The sequence below is a fragment of the Pleurodeles waltl genome, chromosome 7, assembly GCF_031143425.1.
Source record: "Pleurodeles waltl isolate 20211129_DDA chromosome 7, aPleWal1.hap1.20221129, whole genome shotgun sequence".
NCBI classification, from domain to species: domain Eukaryota; kingdom Metazoa; phylum Chordata; class Amphibia; order Caudata; family Salamandridae; genus Pleurodeles; species Pleurodeles waltl.
In genome coordinates, this window is record NC_090446.1 from 113,067,763 (window position 1) to 113,087,480 (window position 19,718).

Below are 19,718 nucleotides of genomic sequence, written 5' to 3' on the forward strand. Positions count from 1 at the left end.
CCCCGGAAGCCTGTAGCAGTTCAGAAGTTACCTTCAATTTTTGTACATTTGTATATATATTACTTAATCCTTTAATAGGTACATACTTACATTTTTCATTGCGCGGGCACTATTACTATAGTACAACTCCTACCTCACCCTCTGCGGGGAAAACAATCGAAGATGGAGTCGACGCCCATGCGCAATGAGCACAGAAGGTGGAGTCACTCGGTCCCGTGACTCGAAAACACTTCTTCGAAGAAAAACAACTTGTAACACTCCGACCCAACACCAGATGGCGAGCGCTCATGCATACCATGTGAATCTCAGCGACTGATGCCACGAACAGATGTACACTGGGTAAGTGACATTTTCATTCTGCTGCACACTGGGAACTTCAGCCCTGAGGCTTTTTCCTTGCTTCCAAAATAATTAAGGAGTGGACTCTCTGAAAGCAGCAGGTTAACATAGCTTTCCTGCCCCATCTCATTCAAAAAGTCCTCAGCCTGGAGTGCATCCAGTGGACTTTTAAGGATTTGGCCAAGTGTATTTTGGGAATTGTAGGTCCAAACTTGCAAGGGCCATCTCGGGGCTTCTATGCCTTTTGGACTTGTGTTTTGGACTTGTTGAACTCTTAAAGGGGAAGTTCAGGAAAAAGTTCCAGAGTTCTGGAGAAGTTTGGAGCAACTTTAGGAAGTGGACCAACCCAACGTCAAGAGTCAAGCCGACTACTTTCAACCATGACCCAACCTGGATTTCAGTTTCGCCCTGCTGAAAGCTCCAGACTTCAGGATTTGATGGGGGGCCTTACAGAGAGGCAGTCTGACAATGTCACATTGAAATGTGCCTGATGGAGGGGACTGCACAACAGTGAGAGAAAATCCTCCAGAACAGTTTCCAAGTCTGAAGGTAAAACCTTAACTGGGGCCTCCCGCTTAGTGTATTCGACCAGGGCTACATCGCAGTAGGCCTCAAACTTTGACTTTGTCCCGGTCAAGTGCGACCAGATGTCTCAAGTTGGCGCTATAGGTTTTTAAACACTAGATAGTGTTTAATATTTAAAAGTTCATATCTCTGGTTCCCTCTGTTGGATGTTTGACATTTTGGTGCGATTTTAAAGAAGTTTTATTCTTGCCTGATAGCTGCAGGATGTACGAGGAACTTTGCAGTGCTTTTAAAACTGCTGGACAAATGTAATAAAGATAATAACGTGCACATGTTTGTCGTGCCGGCCAAGGCCTGGGGACCCGTGAGGAATGTGTCAAGGATCCCTGGGGGTCCGCGGACCACCAGTTGGGAATTACTGGGCTAATGTATTGAATCCTGACTGAACCTTGTATTGCATTGCTGACCTTATTGCTGGTGGTAGGTGCATTCTTACCCCTACTAGTAATCCAACTTCCAACATTGTCTGTGAGTACATACATACTTGTAATAAAAAAGGATGGCTCCTGCTTGAAGACAGGTATTTGGTTCATGGATTCAGTAAATGTTAATATGCTGGTTAACTAGAACAGGTATTTTTTTTTTTACTTGTCTTTAATCAATTCGAATGCAACCCTCTCCTTGACAAGGCGTGAGCACTTAAGGCACACACGCTATAAAATTTGAAAATGTCCTCTAAGAGCAAAACTTGATGAGTGATTCAAATCCTATGATTCTATTAAGTATACAAATGCAGAGAAATCACATACTTTATATTTCTTACCTACAGTGTATTAGACGCCGAATAAAATGTATCTTCACTTGCCTTCTTAAAAGAGTAGGAAATTGTGACAGAACCTCCCCCTTCATCCCGTCTTCCTTCACCACACACACCCACCAAGAATCTTATTTTCCATGATAGTGTGTTTATGTGTATGAATTTGACATTCAGATGTTTCGTAATATTTCAGCACACAGAGTGGTCTAATGGATATTAAGTATCTCCTATCCGTTGCAGGCTGAGAAGATCTTAAAGGAACAAGAGAGATTGGCTTATATCAACCCTGAAATGGCACTAGAGGAAAAAAACAAGGGCAATGAGTGTTTCCAGAAGGGTATGTGTTCTCTTTAGACAAGACATTCAGTACAGGCCTCTCTTTTTATTACTTGATCTAACACCCCTCTTATGTGTGGGGAGCTGGACTGCACAACTGAATTTGAATGGATTGCTGACAACTATTTCTTTGTTACACTGTGGTGAATATGGGGAAGGGGGAGAAATGTTTGGTAAATATCTTTTTTTAATGGATGTTCTTAAGTACAGCATGCACTAAACATGAATAAATTGCATCTTTTATAGGGAACTTTTGATGTGTAGTTTGATATACGATGTTCTGAGTTGTATGTAGTCCTGTTTCTAAGCCAATTTTAACATGAAACTAAGTGACCGATTAGTGGAAGCACTTTAAGATGCTACTCATTGGCAGACTCAGTACAGTGCTGGTTTTCTTAATGATTTTGTTGAGCTGCCAGTCAAACCTTTTAAGACACGAAAATTACTGTCACATCAGTGTCTGTTGCTTGATCCATGCTACATTACCAGCAGAAGTAAAATTAACCATACGAACAGAAGCAGTAAAACCAAAGTGTTTTTGTATTCCCCTGAGTCCTGGTTTGTTTCACCCTGTTGATGTGCTTTTTTTGTGGGGTATTTTTTTCATTTTAGGCGATTATCCCCAAGCGATGAAACATTATTCTGAAGCCATTAAACGCAATCCTGAAGATGCCAAATTATACAGCAACAGAGCTGCCTGCTATACGAAGCTGCTAGAGTTCCCTTTAGCTCTGAAGGTAAAAAAAAAAAGAAAAGGAAAAAAAAAGGTGGCGAAAGATACTAATTCAATTGGTGCAATGCAGAGTAACTTTATGTAGTGTGACCACTTTATGTAACTGTTCAGTAACCAGGACTATAAATGTTTTTTTACTTTTATGACAGTTTTTTGTGTAATTCTCTGCTCCTTTTAAAGTTGGTTTTCTCGAATTATATTGCTGTTTTGGCTTCCTGGAATTTCTCAAACAATAAATGTTCGAGGCATGTGTGTCAGTGTAGATACACATGCTCTGCGTACTCCTACCATCTAGTGTTGGGTCCAGATGTGTGCAAGTTTTTTTTCTTTAAGTCTTTCGAGTCACGGGGTAGAGTGACTCCTCCTCTTGGTAATAATGCGCATGGGCCTTTCTTCGGTCTCCTTGATATTCTTCACACTGTTTTGCTGGTGACAGAACGGATGTCCATCATATACTGCCCATGCCGCCATGCAAAGAATCACCCGAACCGATCAGCACCTGGTCTGCAATCTGTTTGTCGCCCAACCACAGGTAAGCAGATTGTGATGCCTTCTGTTTGTTCCAGTCTCGGAGAAAACCCTCGAGACCGTCAAGCACATAGTCTAGAATTGTCACGGAGGAGTATCGAGGATACTCGAGAAAACTGTGGTCATCAAAATAGAAGACCACCCTCAGCCCTAGGCAGCCGTGGAAGAAGCGATATCGATCAAGGGCAGTTCCAATCTCCAAGTTGACTTGTAGATGGAGGAAGTTGCTCTGGGTCAACAGTTCATAAGTACGGCACCCCCTGTCCCTCAACACCATGTCGATCCATCCAAAAGACACTTGGCCCCTTTGGATCAGCATACAGATGCTATTTTGTTTGCCACTGCTTTCGTGCCATGGCTGGCACCAAGCAACTGGTTTTGATGCCCCTCCCTCTGGTGCGGCACCAGACACCAGCCGAAGCCTTCGCCATTGAGCACTTTGGTTCAAGAACGCCATCTGGCACCTACCTGACCCACAGTGCCGAGCAGAACATCTCAGTCCAAGTCCACCCTTTCAGTACCAAAACTGGGGTCGGATTTTAAATCTTCCAAGCAAACTTTCATGCCCGATTCTGGCAAACCAGTGAAGCTCATACTTCATAGACTCTAAGAGCAACCTGATGACAAACAGATCCACATCCAACCTAACGCTGAATGTATTCTGGCACATCTTTGGCTCCAATTATTCCACCACCTAAAAGTCAATGGTCTTTCAACGAGGCTCCGGACTCACCAGTACCATAAAAACACTGGGAAAAGTCGAACAAGGCCACCAGCCCTTTACCTCCTCTGCCATCATTACCAGCTTCACCTTCTCCACCACACTGTATAGAAACCCACTAGATATTTCATCTTTGGGGTCTCCACAGTATCATACAGCTGGGCTGGGTGGGAGGACAAGGCACATTTTGGGCACCACGATCCTCCAGGGGATACAGACCCAGATCTATATCCCACATGTCCCTCACCAACTGATGATTCACCATCATTTCAGGAGCTTATAGATAGAACTGCTCCGTTTAGAAGAGAACCTCCTCTCTGGAAACATTTTCCACTACTCATAGGTCCAAATAGTATCTCCCTGTGCTACAGGGCATGTTGGAACACAGAGTACATTTTTAACGACCCTTCTAGGGCTAGGGTTTTAGCGCCCAGGGTAGATAAAAAGTATACGCCATCTCCGCCTGATGCCATCTACATCAGGAGCCAATTACCTCAGATTTGCCTGTCGTTATCACTGCTCGCAAGTGTGCCAAACTCGTGAGCTAGTGGGAATTCCCTGCCGTCTGACAAAGTAAGCATATTGATATGGTGGGAAAGAGGGTTGCAGCACAATCCACCAATTTATGGCGTATTGCCAAATCAGTGGGCCTACTAGCTCGTTATGTTCATGCCCACTGGAATGAAATAGATGATCTACTCCAGTATCTCCCTAATCCAAAAAACAAGAACAACTTGTAGCTGAAGGCAAGCTTATACTGAATATCTCAATATGCTGTGCATTATATACGGCAGCTAGAAGTATCAACACCGGCATTCTGCTCGGGTGCCTCATGTGACTGCAGATTTCTGGTTTCAAACCAGAAATACAACAGTGTCCACAATATAACTTGTGACAAAGGAACATTTGTTTGGTCCCCAAGTAGACCAAACATTGAAAAAATAAAAAGTGAAACATCAGTGGGGGCCCTTCAAACACCTACTCCCTGTGGCTCATTTTTGCTTCCCAAACTATCGTGCAGGTTTCAAGGTGACCTCTTTAGATGCCTCCACCTCCCTACCCCTGTAATCTGGGTCAACAAACCTCAAAGGGGCCTATAGAGGTAACAGTGCCTAAATACGAGATAATGGTGCTTCACCATGCAGTATAGCACCCCTCGCCAAGCAGTCACTTCTGTCTTCTACCCAGTGACCATAAACACCGTCAGTGGGTGTTTACAGAATTTCTTTCCCACATGGCAAACAATTACCTCAGACCACTGGGTGTTGGACACTATCCAACATGGCTATAGTCTGGAGCTCTACCACACCTTCCAGCATTCTGCCTTGCGCTCACAGGTTATCACTGAAACATCAAGCTTTACTCATACTAGAAGTCCAAGCTCTTCTCATGGGAGCTATAACACCCGTCTCTCAATGTCGCCCAGGTTTAGGGGTATGCTTTCTATACCAAAAAAGGACATGTCGTTAAGACCAATTCTAGACCTCCGGCCTCCAAACCAGTACATCTGGTCACAGCACTTTCACATGGTCACCTTACATGACGTGATCTCACTTCTCCAACAAGGCAACTTTATGGCTACACTCGATCTAAATGACAATTGAGATTATCAGTTCAAAGTCCTCCCTTTCAAGGTGACTACTGCACCTCCGGTATTCACCAAATGCTTAGTGGTGGGTGCAGCCATCTACGCAGACAAAAAGTGCACACATTTCCATATCTGGACGGGTAAATGGCCTCCTGCATTGCCATAGGACTTCATGCACGACTTCACATGCACCTGTTTACAGGGATACATAGCTCAACAGTGGTCTCATTCACAGTGTCAATTAGAAGCTTTAGTGTTGATAGACCACTGTTCTCCTCACTCTCTCCAGTGGTGGAAGACCTACAACTTAATTTTAGGGCAGCCTTCCCTCTACCCTGTTCCCAACATCACTGTCAGAAGTGAGGTGCACACTTGCAGGATCTCACAGTACAGGGTTTCTGGGACATCAAACAGTGATGTCCTCCTCTGGTTACTCTCCAGTGTGATCACAGCAAAGGAGCAAATTATGAAAGTAATGTCCTCCATAGTACTGCAGGTTTATAGCATTAGCCCTTTCTCATGGTGCGAAAGTCGAACATTGAAAGCTATTGTGGGAAAAATCTTATCACTTGCTCACCGTGTGGGCAGTCAACCACATAATCATCCTTTTCAGGGTAGCAAAATAGTGAACTAAAGTGACTAACAATGTTCAGTTCCTTTCCGTCCCTGAAGCAAACAACTTGAAGTCTGTGGCATATACAGGCCTACACTTAGTAGTATATTCTTTGTTCTGCCCATTGTAGGCTTCCGGTAGAACAAACATTTTTTTCTTGGCTTCCCAGCCTGGCTGAAACCATTTCCAATTGGGTACAAGCTGAAATTAAAGAAGTTGCTTTTGAGAAAACGTTGTTAAGCTGAAGCTTTCTGTGAAAGGTCTTTGAAATGGGCACCAATATGGGTTCTTTTTCATTGTTTCTTTCTAACTTCAGGGCAAGGGAAATATTTTCATCATACCAAATTACTAGCCAGCATGACGAGCATTTTTCATGTACTCATTTCCCTCTGTTTTACCCTGTGCAGAGAAGTCTTAATTAATGCATACTGCTAGTCTGGGGGTGGACAGGTAGGGTGCGACTCACTTATATGAACCTTTACAAAAAAACACAGCTTGTACTGCACTAGCAAACTTCAGGTACCTCTGACTTGGATTTGACAATCTCCATAGCAAAACCTATCCAGAAAAGATTGCCAATTTTGCACCAAGCTTCTAGTGCACTGTATGACAGTTGTATTGTCTACATGCTCTGATGTTCTCAGGAATTGTCCATATATCACTGTGCAAACTTAAAGCAAGGAGTCAGACAGTGCACTTTTGAAATCCTTGGTGTAACCCTCGTGATTCTGCAGGTGAAGATGGATACCTCTCAGATGGTGCGAAAACGAGAAAAGCTTATCCAAAAACATGCCCTCGTGAAACCCTAACCCCTCTACTGGATATAATAGAAAGTGTATCCCTGACAGACTGGGTAGCACAGGGACACAAATTCTAATGTATATCAGCAAAACAACTATTTTCTTCATACGGAAACTAAGGAAAGCAAAATCTTCAGTTTTCCAGTACTGGGGTATCTTTCACAGAATCACATGCTTGAATCATTACCTGTTGTCAAAGTGGGAGCCCCAAGTCCTGCAGTATATAGCAATGTAATAGGCTGTAAAGGGAATACAAAGTTCAGCTTAATAGCCTGTCTTTTTTTTTTTTTTACCAAAATGTACCAATGACCAATCAGGCAACAGCAACCTTAGAACACTCCCAACTGAGTCATCTTGAGGTCTGCTCGTTTTTTCCTAGTTTGGTGATCTCCAAACTGGTATTTTTCTGTTCAAGGCTGTCAGAACTATTAAGAAAGGCCCTTTTGGACCTTGTGCCACCTTTGGTAAGGAAAGACTACGTTTGGAAGATCCACACAAAGAATGTATATATTTTCTTCATCCATCCCACAAGGTTAGAGACTTCTACAAAAACACTCAGACCGTGAGGGAAGGCTTTTATTATGGCTACAGAAACTTAATACCAAGATTGTTGTAGTTTCTGAGGAAGAAAGTAGTAAGTGTTCCCTCTCCTCACAGACTTACAGAAAGAGGGAAGGGTCTCGCCATGATTCCCTTCATCACAGTAAGACCCTTGAAAAAGACCCACAATGGATCCGCAGAAGGCTCCACTCGTGGGGAAAACACAAAGGGCTCCTTCAGACTCTTAAGTCTGAGCCCCCAACTCCATCTACAACCCTTCTGTTAAAACCTAAATCATTACCTGAACCTTTCTCGAAGAGGCCAAAAATCACTGTTAAATTTATTGTTGACCACTCCAAATATATCTAAACCATCGCGATGGCAGTGACTGAAAGCCCGACCACGATTTCACTGTCATCTTTCCTGTTGTTGATAACATAGACGGTATCTTCATTGACAAAGACTACCTCGTCAATCAACCATCACACTGTTGACGAGATTCATCGCGTCAATGACGACATTGCCAGCACCATTGACGACTTCCTCGTCGTCAGTGCCTCTGTTGACCACTTCATCTACGACATTGGAAAAATCCACCTCTTTGTCAGTGAAACAAAAAAATAGACCATCCACAGTACTGTTGCCCACATTGTTGACAGTACCACCGACGACCTCGTGTCCGACAATTGTATCACCTCAAGGTTTTCATCTTGAAGTCATGTGGCCTGCTGAAGTTTCGCCACTTCTACCCAACCATTTATTAGCTAGGACTCCGATGAAGATCAGGGGATGTTTGGTGCAGCTCACAGTCTCTCTGAATTACTCGTTTAATATCAGAAAGAAAAAAAGGATTATCGTAAGCTTGGTTGCCACAGCCATCACTATGCAAAGCAATATCATTATGCTGCTCCTCCACCAAGCACGATCCAAGTTCCAGCTGTTCTAGAGCAAGACCTGCAAAGTATGCTTGCAGGCTATTACAAGAGTTTCCCAATGCCTGCTGAAGCGCAACAATCGGCTGCACAAACACCTAGATCGCCAGAACATATACCTTCACCACCTACTCTGAGAATCACTCCTTAATCCTGTATTGCAGTGCCTCCTCGAGAAGATCCTTCCTTATCAGACAATGAAGTTGATGGAGACAGGGAGGAAGGCAACATAACAGACAATCGCCCCATCTCCAGTGGATGGGCTGATTATTTAATTCCTCCACCTTCTTTCAGAACCACAACCAGTGGATTCTAAACTGGGAGATATTGGTGGTTTTCAAATGCTAGTGGAGAGAGCGGTCAAGCGATTCAAACTACTAAACAGGCTGAATGTTTTCTCTGATTTCAAGGATCAGTCTTGAAAGGCAGTCAGAGCAATACCAATTGTAGACTATATATGGGAGGAAGGAGTTAAGATCATGAAGACATCTGTTCTTCCTAGAATAGATAAGAAATACAAAGTACCAGAGGACTCACCTGCTTGTTTGATCATCCTGTAGGAAGATGGTCAGGTGAGCACCTATGGTGTTATCATCCTATATCAGGTCCAGGTATGCCCTAATTAGTGAGGTGTAGTCAGTGTCTAGGACGTTAGGCTCTCGAGGTAGCTGTGGATGAGCAGCCAAGGCTTATCTAGGAGACATGCAAAGCTCATTCAATACCACTTATAGTCACACAGCACTTACACACATGAAAGAACCATACAGCGTTACAAAAATAAAGGTACTTTATGTTCGATGCCATCTGTTGCTGCAGATACACATGTTGTGCACAGTCCGCCATCTGGTGTTGGGTCGGAGTGTTACAAGTTGTTTTTCTTCGAAGAAGTCTTTCGAGTCACGAGACCGAGGGACTCCTCCTCTTTTCTTCCATTGCGCATGGGCGTCGGCTCCATCTTAGATTGTTTTTTTACCGCCCTCTGGTTCGGACGTGTTCCTTTTCGCTCCAGGTTTCGGGACGGAAAGATAGTCAAAACTTCGAAAAATGACATCGGTATTGTTTCGCTCGGGATAGTTGGAATCGACACGAATCGTGAAGAGCTTCGGACCGCGTGTAACATCGACACCGATGGAACGGACCCCGTTCCGATTCTGTCCTAAATGCCACAATAAATATCCATATACGGACCAACATTTGGTCTGTAACTTGTGCCTGTCACCCGAGCACAAGGAAGAAACTTGTGAGGCCTGTCGTGCGTTCCGGTCCCGAAAAACGCTCCGTGACCGTTGAGCCAGAAGACTACAGATGGCGTCCACGCCGACAGAACACCGAGAGTTCGAGGAACAAGGAGAAGAGGAGGAAGCCTTCTCCATCCATGAAACGGACTCAGATGAATTCGACGTCGACGAAACTGTGAGTAAGACGCCGAAAAGCACACAGCACAAGAAAATAGACCAGGCCCAGGGGACGCCACTGCCAACTGGCCATGGCTCAACCCATAAAGGTGACCGTCTATCGGCACCGAAAAAGGCCGAACCGGTGCCCAGATCGTCCGACTCGGGTCGAGACACAGGCACGCAACATTCTCGGGACCGAGAAAGTGTTGCCGAAAAAGATCGACGCCGAGAAGGCGGAGCCGACGCTGCTCGACGCAGGGACAGCGGCACCGAGGATGATCGACGCCGAGAAGGCTCGACTCCGAAAAAGAAGAGATTCGCCTCGGAGCCGAAAACAAAAAAGGACACAGTTTCGGTGCCAAAACAATCAGCAACCGAAACCACTACCGGCTCATATTCAGAGGAACATTCATTGTCCTCTCAAATGCGTAAACACAGGTTTGAAGAGGAGCTACAGACTACTGATGTAGACCATACACAAAAGAGGATCTTCATCCAGAGTGGAACGGGGAAGATTAGCACTCTTCCACCAATCAAGAGAAAAAGGAGACTAGAGTTCCAAACTGAACAACTAACACCACAAGCAAAGGTGGCAAAGAAAGCAACTCCGCCACCCTCTCCTCCACCTGTAACTCAAATGTTCGATGGCATCTGTCGCTGTAGATACACATGTTGTGCATAGCCCGCCATCTGGTGTTGAGTCGGAGTGTTACAAGTTGTTTTTCTTCGAAGAAGTCTTTCGAGTCACAGGACCGAGGGGGGACTCCTCTTTGTCTCCATTGCGCATGGGCGTCGACTCCATCTTCGATTGTTTTCTTTCCGCCATCGGGTTCGGACGTGTTCCTTTCGCTCCGGGTTTCGGAACGGAAAGTTAGCTCAAAATCAGAAAATTACGTCGGTATTGTTGCGTTCGGGATCGGGTTAGATAGCTTCGACATCGCACCGATCCGATAACATCTCCGTTGCCCTTCGGGGTAGTTTTCGATCCCCCGTCGGGGCCCGGTCGGCCCGACCGCGTGTGACATCGACGCTGATGGAACGGACCCCGTTCAGATTCTGTCCTAAATGCCACAACAAATACCCATATACAGACCAACATTCGGTCTGTAACCTGTGCCTGTCGCCCGAGCACAGGGAAGAAACTTGTGAGGCCTGTCGTGCGTTCCGGTCCCGAAAAACGCTCTGTGACCGCCGAGCCAGAAGACTGCAAATGGCGTCCACGCCGACAGGACACCGAGATTTCGAGGAACAAGAAGAAGTAGAAGCCTTCTCAATCCATGAATCGGACTCGGACGAATTCGACGACCATGAAACAGTGAGTAAGACGTCGAAGATAGCACATAAGAAAACTGACAAGGCCCAGGGGACGCCACTGCCATCAGGCCATGGCTCAACCCATAAAATCGGTGACCGACCATCGGCACCGAAGAAGGCCGAAATAGTGCCGAGATCGTCCTACTCGGGTCGAGACACAGGCACCCAGCCATCTCGGGACCGAGATAGTGCTGCCGACAAGGATCGACGCCGAGATAGCGGAGCCGAAGCTGCTCGACGCAGAGACAGCGGCACCGAGGAGGATCGACGCCGAGAGGGTTCGACTCCGAAAAAGAGGAAAGTCGCCTCGGAGCCGAAAAAGAGCGTGGACATGGTTTCGGTGCCAAAACGACCCGCAACCGAGCCAACTACCTGTTCCTATTCAGAGGAACAATCACTGTCCTCTCAAATGCGAAAGCATAGATTCGAGGAGGAATTACAATCCACTGAGGTGGACCACACTCAAAAAAGGATTTTTATACAGAGTGGAACAGGGAAAATAAGCACCCTTCCCCCTATTAGGAGGAAGAGGAGACTGGAATTCCAACAAGAACAAACACCACAAACAAAACTGGTGAAGAAGGTAACTCCGCCACCCTCTCCTCCACCTGTGGCTCACATTTCACCGGCACAGACTCCGTCGCATTCACCGGCTCACACCACCTTAAGCCAAGGTGACCAGGACCAAGATGCTTGGGACTTATACGACGCCCCAGTGTGAGGCGTATCCTACAAAGCCCTCACCACCAGAAGACAGCACAGCATATTCACAAGTGGTGGCTAGAGCAGCAGAGTTCCACAACGTGTCTCTACACTCGGAGCCTGTAGAGGATGACTTCCTCTTCCTCTTCAACACCCTCTCTTCCACACATAGCACCTACCAAGGCCTGCCTATGCTCCCAGGAATGTTAAGGCACGCAAAGGACATATTCAAAGAGCCTGTCAAAAGTAGGGCAATAACACCGAGGGTGGAAAAAAAATATAAAGCACCTCCCACAGACCCAGCTTTCATCACCTCACAACTGCCACCAGATTCGGTTGTGGTAGGGGCGGCTCGCAAGAGAGCAAACTCTCACACATCGGGCGATGCACCACCCCCAGATAAGGAGAGCCGAAAGTTCGATGCAGCCGGTAAAAGGGTCGCAGTATAGGCTGCAAACCAGTGGCGCATCGCAAACTCTCAAGCGCTCCTAGCGCGATATGACAGAGCCCACTGGGATGAGATGCAACACCTCATTGAGCATCTACCCACAGAACTACAAAAGAGGGCGAAACAAGTGGTTGAGGAGGGCCAAAACATCTCCAATAACCAGATACGCTCCTCTATGGACGCAGCGGACACAGCAGCAAGAACAGTTAACACGGCAGTAACCATCCGAAGGCACGCGTGGCTACGAACATCTGGTTTTAAACAAGAGATTCAGCAGGCGGTGCTCAATATGCCATTCAATGTGCAACAATTGTTCGGACCTGAAGTGGACACGGCAATTGAGAAGCTAAAAAAGGACACTGACACTGCAAAAGCCATGCGCGCGCTCTACTCCGCGCAGAGCAGAGGCACTTTCAACACCTTCCGCAAGACAACCTTTAGAGGGGGGTTTTGGGGTCAATCCACACAACCCAGTACCTCACAGTCAACAGCGTCCACCTACCAGGGACAGTACCAAAGGGGAGGCTTTCGGGGCCAATACAGAGGGGGACAATTCCCTAGAAGCAGGGGAAAATTTCAAGGCCCCAAAACACCTACAAACAAACAGTGACTCACACGTCACTCATCCCCTCCACACAACACCAGTGGGGGGAAGAATAAGTCAGTATTACCAAGAGTGGGAGAAAATAACAACAGACACTTGGGTCTTAGCAATTATCCAACATGGTTATTGCATAGAATTTCTACAAATCCCTCCAAACATACCACCAAAAACACAAAATATATCAAAACAACATTCGGACCTCCTAGAAATAGAAGTTCAAGCATTACTGCAAAAGAACGCAATAGAACTGGTACCAGATACACAAACAAATACAGGGGTTTACTCACTGTACTTTCTAATACCAAAGAAGGACAAAACACTGAGACCAATCCTAGACCTCAGAACACTAAACACATACACATACACATACAAATCAGAACACTTTCACATGGTCACGCTACAGGAAGTGTTACCATTGCTAAAGCAACAAGATTACATGACAACCTTAGATCTCAAAGACGCGTATTTCCACATACCAATACATCCGTTGCACAGGAAATACCTAAGGTTCGTATTCAAAGGAATACATTACCAATTCAAAGTATTGCCGTTCGGTTTAACAACTGCACCAAGAGTCTTCACAAAGTGCCTAGCAGTAGTGGCTGCACACATCAGAAGGCAGCAAATGCACGTATTCCCGTGTCTAGACGACTGGCTAATCAAGACCGACTCACTGACAGGGTGCTCACACCACACAGATCAGGTCATACGAACCCTCTACAAACTCTGTTTCACCATCAACTATGCGAAATCACACATTCTGCCGTGCAAAGTACAACAATACCTAGGAGCGACCATAGACACAACGAGGGGAATAGCCACTCCAAGTCCACAAAGGGTTCTAAATTTCCAAAAGATTATACAACGCATGTATCCAACACAAAAAATACAGGCGAAGATGATATTACAACTCCTAGGCATGATGTCCTCATGCATAGCCATTGTCCCGAACGCAAGACTACACATGAGGCCCTTACAACAGTGCCTAGCATCACAGTTGTCACAAGCACAGGGTCGCCTTCTAGATCTGGTGTTAATAGACCGCCTAACAGACTCGCTTCTATGGTGGAACAATATAAATTTAAACAAGGGGCGGCCTTTCCAAGACCCAGTGCCACAATACGTGATAACAACAGATGCTTCCATGACAGGGTGGGGAGCACACCTCAATCAACACAGCATACAAGGACAATGGGATGTACATCAAAGAAAGCTGCATATAAATCACCTCGAACTACTAGCAGTTTTCAAAGCATTAAAAGCATTTCAACCAATCATAACTCACAAGTACATTCTTGTCAAAACGGACAACATGACAACAATGTATTATCTAAACAAACGGGGGGGGGACACTCGACACAGCTGTGCCTTCTGGCACAAAAAATATGGCAATGGGCAATTCACAACCACATTCGCCTAATAGCACAGTTTATTCCAGGGATCCAAAATCAACTAGCAGACAATCTCTCTCGAGATCACCAACAGGTCCACGAATGGGAGATTCACCCCCAAATCCTAAACACTTACTTCAAAATTTGGGGTACACCGCAGATAGACCTATTTGCCACAAAGGAGAACGCAAAATGCCGAGACTTCGCATCCAGGTACCCACACAGACAGTCTCAAGGCAATGCCCTATGGATGAACTGGTCAGGGATATTTGCATACGCTTTTCCCCCTCTCCTTCCATATCTAGTAAACAAATTGAGTCAAAACAAACTCAAACTCATATTAATAGCACCAACATGGGCAAGACAACCTTGGTACACAACACTACTAGACCTGTCAGTAGTACCACACGTCAAGTTACCCAACAGGCCAGATCTGTTAACACAACACAAACAGCAGATCAGGCATCCAAACCCAGCATCGCTCAATCTAGCAATCTGGCTCCTGAAATCCTAGAATTCGGACATTTAAACCTCACTCAAGAATGTATGGAAGTCATAAAACAAGCTAGAAGGCCATCCACTAGACACTGCTATGCAAGCAAATGGAAAAGGTTTGTTTGCTACTGCCATAATAATCAAGTTCATCCATTACACGCATCCCCAAAAGATGTAGTGGGATACTTACTACACTTACTACACTTACAAAAGTCAAATCTAGCCTTCTCTTCCATAAAAATACACCTGGCAGCAATATCTGCATATCTGCAGATTACTCATTCAACTTCACTGTTTAGGATACCCGTCATTAAAGCATTTATGGAGGGCCTAAGAAGAATAATACCACCAAGAACACCACCAGTTCCTTCGTGGAACCTTAACATCGTCTTGACAAGACTCATGGGACCACCTTTTGAACCCATGCATTCTTGTGAAATACAATTCTTAACCTGGAAAGTTGCATTTCTCATTGCCATCACATCTCTAAGAAGAGTAAGTGAAATTCAGACATTTACAATACAAGAACCTTTTATCCAAATACACAAAAATAAGGTTGTACTAAGAACCAATCCTAAATTCCTACCAAAGGTTATTTCACCGTTCCACTTAAATCAAACTGTAGTTACCAGTGTTCTTCCCACAGCCAGTAGCTGAAAGGGCACTACATACATTAGATGTCAAAAGAGCACTAATGTACTACATCGACAGAACAAAGGAGGTTAGGAAAACAAAGCAACTGTTTATTGCATTTCAAAAACCTCATACAGGAAACCCAATATCAAAACAAGGTATAGCCAGATGGATAGTTAAATGCATCCAAACCTGCTATCTTAAAGCAAAGAGACAACTGCCCATTACACCAAGGGCACACTCAACCAGGAAAAAAGGCGCTACCATGGCATTCCTAGGAAATATTCCAATGCACGAAATATGTAAGGCAGCCACATGGTCCACGCCTCACACATTTACTAAACACTACTGTGTAGACGTGCTATCCGCACAACAGGCCACAGTAGGTCAAGCCGTACTGAGAACTTTGTTTCAGACTACTTCCACTCCTACAGGCTGAGCCACCGCTTTTGGGGAGATAACTGCTTACTAGTCTATGCACAACATGTGTATCTGCAGCAACAGATGCCATCGAACTGAAAATGTCAGTTACCCAGTGTACATCTGTTCGTGGCATTGGTCGCTGCAGATTCACATGTGCCCACCCGCCCCCCCGGGAGCCTGTAGCCGTCGGAAGTTATCTTCAACATCTGTATATTTGTATACATATATTACTTAACCTTAATTTGTACATACTTATTCATTCCATTGCATGGGCACTATTACTAACACACACAACTACTACCTCACCCTCTGCGGGGAAAACAATCTAAGATGGAGCCGACGCCCATGCGCAATGGAAGCAAAGAGGAGGAGTCCCTCGGTCTCGTGACTCGAAAGACTTCTTCGAAGAAAAACAACTTGTAACACTCCGACCCAACACCAGATGGCGGACTGTGCACAACATGTGAATCTGCAGCGACCAATGCCACGAACAGATGTACACTGGGTAAGTGATATTTTCATTTAGTGACACAAATAGTATATAAGAAAGACTCTACTAGCAGGTGAGTAAACACACTATTATATACACCTTAGTAATCCGGAATGGGAATAGAAAGCAATAAAAAACAGTGAAATACCAGTAAACAATAGAGACCCGGTTAAGAGGACTCTGTAGGAGGGTGCTGGGAACCCCAAAAGGTAACTACAGAGTGCCCCCCCAGCGACCAGAAGAGGTAAGTACTTAGTTTTTCCCAAACCAACAGAGAAACTTTGTAAAATGACTGTGCATGACCCAAGCAAGGCTAGAAGAAATAGAAGATGGATCCAGACAGTAGAGGACCTGCAAATGAAGGGCACCAAGTACAGTTTCAGTTGGAGCTTCGGGTTGGGGCAGGAGCCACTACCCACCCATCTGGTGATGCAGGACCAGGTCGAAGGTGAAGACCGGGAGTCTGCTATGCAGCACTGGAGCAGAGGAAGCCCTTAAGAAGTGATGCAGTCGATGTCCCACGTGGGAAGAAGAGTTCCAGTCTGCCAGTGGTGTGGAAAAGCCACCAACAAGCCTTCGTTAAGGCAAGAATCGTAGATGAGAAGTTGCAGAGCTGATGATTCAGTCACATCCGGTAAGACTGTCTGGCCGTAAACTCCCTGGCCATTCTGGGGTGATATGATCGCCAAATGTGATCTGACATCTCTTCATACATGGAATTCCTGCCAGATAATGAGAAAACCAAAGCCACTCCCATTCTACAGGAAGGTGAAAAGGCGACATCTGAAATTATCAACTGTGCAATGGGTACATTCCCGGCAGTTGACAGGATCAGCTGTACTTAGATGCCAAGATTGGCATAAGTCCACTTAGTTCCACCCTTAAGTGCAAACTAAGATCCTGGATATGCTCTTTGATGGCGATTCTTTATTTGGGAAGCATGCTGATGACCCTCTACACACCATATAGGCAGACAGAGGAATAGCTCCATCCCTTGGAACTCTCCACTTTGGTGAAACCCCTGTTCGATGGCATCTGTCGCTGTAGATACACATGGTATGCATGAGCGCTCGCCATCTGGTGTTGGGTCGGAGTGTTACAAGTTGTTTTTCTTCGAAGAAGTGTTTTCGAGTCACGGGACCGAGTGACTCCACCTTCTGTGCTCATTGCGCATGGGCGTCGACTCCATCTTCGATTGTTTTCTTTCCGCCATCGGGTTCGGACGTGTTCATGTCGCTCCGAGTTTCGGAACGGAAAGATAGCTGAAGACGGAAGATTTTCGACGGTATCGTTGCGATCCGGTTAGAGATAGACACATACGACGACGCGTTGAACATCGAAGCGCTTCGGTGCCCTTCGGGGTAGATTTCGGCACCCCGTCGGGGCCTAGTCGGCCCGACCGCGTGGAGGACAACGCCGATGGATCGGACCCCGTTTCGATTCTGCCCCGAATGCCACAACAAATATCCTTATACGGACCTGCACTCGGTCTGTAATCTGTGCCTGTCACCCGAGCACAGTGAAGAATCCTGCGAGGCCTGTCGGGCGTTCCGGTCCCGAAAAACTCTGCGCGACCGTCGAGCGAGAAGACTGCAGATGGCGTCCACGCCAAAAGAGCGTCGACAGTTCGAGACAGAAGAAGAACAGGAGGAATCCTTTTCCATCCAGGATTCAGACTCCGACGAGCTACACTCTACAAGAACTGTGAGTAAGACGTCGAGATCAAACCTTAAAAAAGGAAAGAAGGCCCAGGGGACGCCACTGCCAACCGGCCATGGCTCCACCCAAATTCTCGGTGACCAACAATCGGCACCGAAAAAGGCCCATTCAGTGTCGAGATCGTCCGACTTCGGTCGAGACACCGGCACGCAGCCTCCTCGGGACCGAGAGAGTGCTAAACAGAAGCATCGACACCGAGAGTTCGGTGTCGACACCGATCGACGCCGAGACAGTGGCGCCGAAGACCATAGAGGCCAAGAATTTTCGGCACAGAAAAAGAGGAAGGTTACCTCGGAGCCGAAAAAACAATCGACAGGGCTTTCGGAGCCGAAAAAAGCGACACCAGACCCTGTTTCCGGCTCCTATACCGAAGAGCATTCTATGTCTTCTCAAATGAAGAAACATAGATTTGAACAAGAACTGCAATCCACTGACGTGGATCACACGCAAAAGCGTATCTTTATTCAGCAGGGGACTGGGAAGATCAGTACCCTTCCACCTGTCAAACGAAAGAGAACGCTTCAGTTTACTCCTCAGCAACAAACAACACAAAAGGTAACACCTCCTCCCTCGCCTCCACCTGTAACTCCGGCTTCGCCAACTTACACCCCGTCACATTCGCCAGCTCACACCGCCATGAGCCACGACGACCAAGATCAGGATGCGTGGGACTTGTACGACGCACCAGTGTCTGATAACAGCCCAGACACATACCCAACTAGGCCATCACCACCGGAAGACAGCACAGCCTACTCACAAGTGGTGGCTAGAGCAGCTCTATTCCATAATGTGGAACTACACTCGGAACAAGTGGAGGATGATTTTTTATTTAACACCCTCTCCTCAACCCACAGCTCCTACCAAAGCCTGCCGATGCTCCCAGGCATGCTACGCCATGCAAAGGACATTTTCAAGGAGCCAGTTAAAAGTAGGGCAGTGACGCCTAGGGTGGACAAAAAGTATAAGGCGCCTCCTACGGACCCTGTCTTCATCACCTCTCAGCTGCCACCAGACTCTGTGGTGGTAGGGGCTGCCAGAAAACGGGCAAACTCACACACTTCTGGGGATGCACCTCCCCCAGATAAAGAAAGTAGGAAGTTCGATGCAGCCGGGAAGAGGGTTGCTGTCCAAGCAGCAAACCAGTGGCGCATCGCAAATTCACAAGCGCTGCTAGCGCGATACGACAGAGCCCACTGGGATGAGATGCAGCATCTCATTGAACATCTCCCAAAAGATCTGCAAAAAAGAGCAAAACAGGTTGTTGAGGAGGGTCAAAACATTTCCAACAATCAAATACGCTCCTCCATGGATGCAGCAGACACGGCCGCAAGAACCATTAATACGTCGGTTACCATCCGTAGGCACGCATGGCTCAGAACGTCTGGATTCAAGCCAGAAATTCAGCAGGCAGTGCTTAACATGCCAGTAAACGAGAAACTTCTGTTCGGTCCGGAGGTCGACACAGCTATAGAAAAGCTCAAGAAGGACACTGACACTGCCAAGGCCATGGGCGCACTCTACTCCCCGCAGAGCAGAGGATCTTATAACACCTTCCGCAAAACACCTTTTAGAGGAGGGTTTCGGGGTCAGGCCACACAAGCTAGCACCTCACAGTCCGCACCGCCCACCT

The 19,718-nt window shown here is 46.3% G+C and overlaps 1 protein-coding gene across 1 annotated transcript in view; it reads left to right on the plus strand.

The window, feature by feature from the left end:
- The window catches only part of STIP1 (stress induced phosphoprotein 1), a 275,508-nt gene that overhangs the window by 201,375 nt on the left and 54,415 nt on the right, over positions 1 to 19,718 (plus strand). Inside the window, exons 9-10 of the mRNA XM_069243209.1 lie at positions 1,922 to 2,018; positions 2,630 to 2,754. Coding sequence (XP_069099310.1) covers positions 1,922 to 2,018; positions 2,630 to 2,754 — 222 coding nt within the window. The remainder of the gene's footprint in view (positions 1 to 1,921; positions 2,019 to 2,629; positions 2,755 to 19,718) is intronic.